The sequence below is a fragment of the Nanorana parkeri genome, unplaced genomic scaffold, assembly GCF_000935625.1.
Source record: "Nanorana parkeri isolate BGI_ZX_2015 unplaced genomic scaffold, ASM93562v1 scaffold60, whole genome shotgun sequence".
NCBI classification, from domain to species: Eukaryota; Metazoa; Chordata; class Amphibia; order Anura; family Dicroglossidae; genus Nanorana; species Nanorana parkeri.
In genome coordinates, this window is record NW_017306328.1 from 121102 (window position 1) to 125075 (window position 3974).

The 3974-nt window shown below is 47.2% G+C and overlaps 1 protein-coding gene across 1 annotated transcript in view; it reads right to left on the reverse strand.

The window, feature by feature from the left end:
- Nucleotides 1-972, reverse strand: part of CDKN2AIP (CDKN2A interacting protein) — a 54628-nt gene extending 53656 nt beyond the window's left edge. Inside the window, exon 1 of the mRNA XM_018576227.1 lies at nucleotides 650-972. Within this exon, the coding sequence (XP_018431729.1) occupies nucleotides 650-894 (245 nt within the window). The 5' untranslated portion in view covers nucleotides 895-972. The remainder of the gene's footprint in view (nucleotides 1-649) is intronic.
- Between the last annotated feature and the right edge of the window lie 3002 nt (nucleotides 973-3974).

A 3974-nucleotide genomic window follows, 5' to 3' on the forward strand; every position in this document is an offset into this window, starting at 1 on the left:
TCTGTTTTTATATAAACACCAAACTCAGGAGTTTTAAAAATACATTTGTGTTAATAGTTTGGGTACTTGATTGTATCTTATTTGTGTATCACTCGGCTGTAGCTCCTCAAATCTCTGCATTCGTGCTGACACTGTCCTTCCTTCTGGAGGCTGACTACTGCCACTTACACACTTCCTGTCCTAGGGTGACAACATTCACTGTACCTATGGAGGGGAGCATGCTGTCACCTTAGGACAGAGCTGCAGAACTCTTTCCCTTCTCCATAACAAAAGGGGAGGTGCTCTATAATTCATGGAGTTAACATGGAACACTGGGGGGGAATGTACCAAAACTGGAGCAGTTGCCCATGGTAACCATCAGCATCTCTCTTCAGATAAGATCTGAAAATCAAAGAGGGAAGCAGATTGGTTGTCACAGGCAACTGCTCCAGTTCTGATCAATCCCCCTCAATGAACTTGTAAAGAGTGCAGCACAAGGAGAGAGAACAGGAGGATGTCAGCTCTCTGGATTTCTGGCAATGTTTTACATTTAGCAGAGTGTATTTTCTTGCAATGGAGGAATGACTATAGCATTGAGGGCGGACACACAGGAAGAGCCACTCCCGGCATCATCAGGTGGTTGCTCTGCCCGGTCCATGGACACACATACCGGCAGCCGATGAACACATGGTTGGCCCACACCATGGAGTAGGCAAGTAGCCGGTCCAGTCCCTGGTGGTTGGAGTGGGGCGGCGGTGGCGGCTGCCCGGGCCCACAAAAGTCTGCCATGTTCCGCACAATGAACTCTCTCCGGTGCCGCCACAGCTTGTCCGACTCGCACTCCCCCCGTATGCTCTCCAGCCATGTCGCCGTCTCCCGGTTCTGCCTCAGGAACTCAGACACCTCATCCTCCATTCCCCGTACTCCGCTGACGGAACAGTCTCTCAAACTCTACAATCTGCGGGCACTGCGTCCGCCCTACGTCATCCCCTTCACCTCTGCGTCACGGCGCTTCTTCCGCCGCATCCACGTGACTAAACTGAGACAACGTCCGCCATGTTTTATATGGGCAGAAGAGAGTTCTCAACGTTGTGCAGATTTCTTACATGCGTGACGCGGTGCGGTCTGTCATTAGAGTAGCAGCATAGGTCGTGACCAATAATAGTTTTGATTTTTATAAGTTGGGGCTGCTAACTGTTCATTTTTTACATGGGAATTGTTTCGTTTCATTCAAGTTATGCTGTCCTATTCCCCATTTCTAAACCTGTGCTTTGTCAGTGAATGAGAAGCAGGGCTGTCCCTATAAAGAGGCAGTCAGAGACAATCTCCTCAGGTGACATCTCATTAGGGGGGTGGCAGGTGTGGGGACGAGCAGCCACAGAATCCCAGGTTCCTAAGAGCTCTTAGCAACCTGTGACCTTCTGCCCGGCTTCCCGCCCAGCTTACCGACATAAATCAGTTGCCAGGGAGCTGAACTGGACACTCTGGCTGGCATCCCGCCAAGCTCCTGGCAACCAGTGACGTCAGTAAAGAGATGGTGGGTATCAAGTGAAACGTGTGATAGAACATTTCTAGTCGCTCATAGTATAGAATATATCCGTGTTTCATTTTCAGGGCTTGTTCACACCAGTCCACACACTAAATTGCATGCACGCTGGTGTGCGTTGTGTAGGCGAGGTGCAATACATTGTCACAGTGTATCACATTCTGATCTTATTCTGACAGGAGGCAGAGGCGGCTGCGGCCTGGTTTCTGACAGGTTACGTACCCTGTTGGGGACCCCTGGTCTAGAGAGATAAAATAACAAAGATATAAACACTTGAACCTCAATCCTGGCTGGCTCCTAGACTGGTCCCTTCAGCCTCTCTCCACCTCTGCTCCAGCGGTCTAAGGTCCTGTGAGTCATCAATACAGTGTGTCCGACATGAGGATGCCGAGGGACATTCCATCGCTGGATTGAAGGAGTGGAGCCAGCCAGGATCGCAGTTCAGGTGAGTATAACTTTATTGTTTTAGCTCCCCAGACAAAACAAGCACTTAACCCTTGCAGTGCCGGGGTAGCCCCACTGCAAGGGTTAACGCTGACCTTACAAATGTTCATACAAAAGATCTTTCTTTACCACCCGATAATAATGCCATCAGACACTTGACAAATGTCGATCGATATTCCGTTTGATTTTGGAATGGATGGTGTTTGTTTCCCGAACGAAAACCACATTCACTGTTACCATTTCCTTCCTTCAGGAAAACTTTTCCATCATGCTCCTACGACTTTTTTCATCAGTACGGTCGAAATTGCTCGTCGATTTGACCCCATCAACTGATAGAAAATCAAACGCACGCTCTTTTTATAGGAAAGTTCTTTTGAAAATCTAAGCAGTGTGTGGCCAGTTTAAGATCTGATTTGCCTGGAGATCTGGCCAGTAAGGCTGGGCACACACCTTACAACCATCGCAAGATTTTTGTCTTGCGATGGTTGTAAGGTACTTAAAAAAACGTACGATCTGCCTATCTTGGACAGGCAGATCGTACTTGCGATCATCGCAAGCCACGCCCCCTGAGGGGCGGGCTTCCGATGACCGCAATGCAGAACGGGCAGTGTGCGCTTGCACACACCGGCCCGTCCGGCTTTTATCTCACAAACATGCTACACACCCGCCGAACATCGTACGATGCTCGGCGGGTTTTGAAACATGTTCGTATGTTTAAGGTCGTGCGACCTATACTACCGTAAGGATTTGCCGCGATTATCGTAAGGTGTGTGGGGACCTTAACGCTGTTATTTTTCCGCTTCCTTTACCAGGCCAAGCTGTCCAGCAAAAGCCGCATTCGGAGGGTTGAGACAAACCATTTCACAGTGACAGGGGCGGTTTTATTCATTTATGTAAAACCGTCATCCCAAAAGGAAAGAAATACATCTGTTGCTGGAGCTGTAAAATTGTAAGTTGGAGTACTGATTTAATTCCTTAGTCAAGCCCATCTAAATGTCCTGGTGCAGCTAACAATACCCTCCCCCCAGGAAGACAATGCTGCTGTCCCAGGGTAGCTCCTTCATAGGGTGGAAGCCCCCTAAATCAGGTGAAAAAAAAAAAGAAAACTAATGCAGCCACCACATCTAAGGATTGGTAAGCTGCAATATATTACACCCCCAAGCTGATATATTATGAAGCTGTATTATTTACTGTCCACCTGAAAGTACTACAATGCCATTATAGAACTAAGAATAGAACATTTAAGTTTATCTATGTTTTATTCTACGTTCTATAATGGCATTGTATTTTTATTTATAAACTTTTAAAAAAAGGTTATATTTATTTTTTATTTATTAATTCATTTTTTAATAAATATTTTTATATTTTACTTTTACTTTTAGGGGCTTTGCGGAAATATTGGGGGTCTAAACAGACCCCTGATATTTCCCTTTTAAAATAGTAAAAGAAATTGAGAACACAGAGTCCTCAATCTCTTTTTCTGTGTCCCCTGTTATCAATGAACAGGAATCCCCTATGCTGAGTGTTCCTGGTCATTGATAACATGGTATGTTTACTATAACTACAACTATGAATGAACAGGAGGTGATGTAGAACATTCCCATTAATTCATAATTAAGGATATAGTAACCATACCATGTCCTCATGTTATGTACAAACACTCAGTGATCACTGATCACTGACTGCTTGTAACCGCTCTCCTCTCTGACACGCTGTCACAGGAGGCTGAGCGAGCAGAGCAGGGAGGAGAGCTCCGCCTCCTGTGACAGCGCGGCCTGTCTCCGCCCCCACACCGCTCTGCCGGACTGTAAAAGGCGGCTGAGCGGTGTGGGAGGAGAGACACCGGTCACTTACAGCGCTCTCCTCTCGCAGGCTGTCACTTTCTCTCCTCCCCGCTGGGATAGAGAGCAGCGCCTAGCGGGGAGGAAAAAAAACACGGATGCGCCAAAGCATCGGCAGGAAAATGGCATGTAGCCAAAAGTGCAATTTTCGGCTGGCGCCCCCC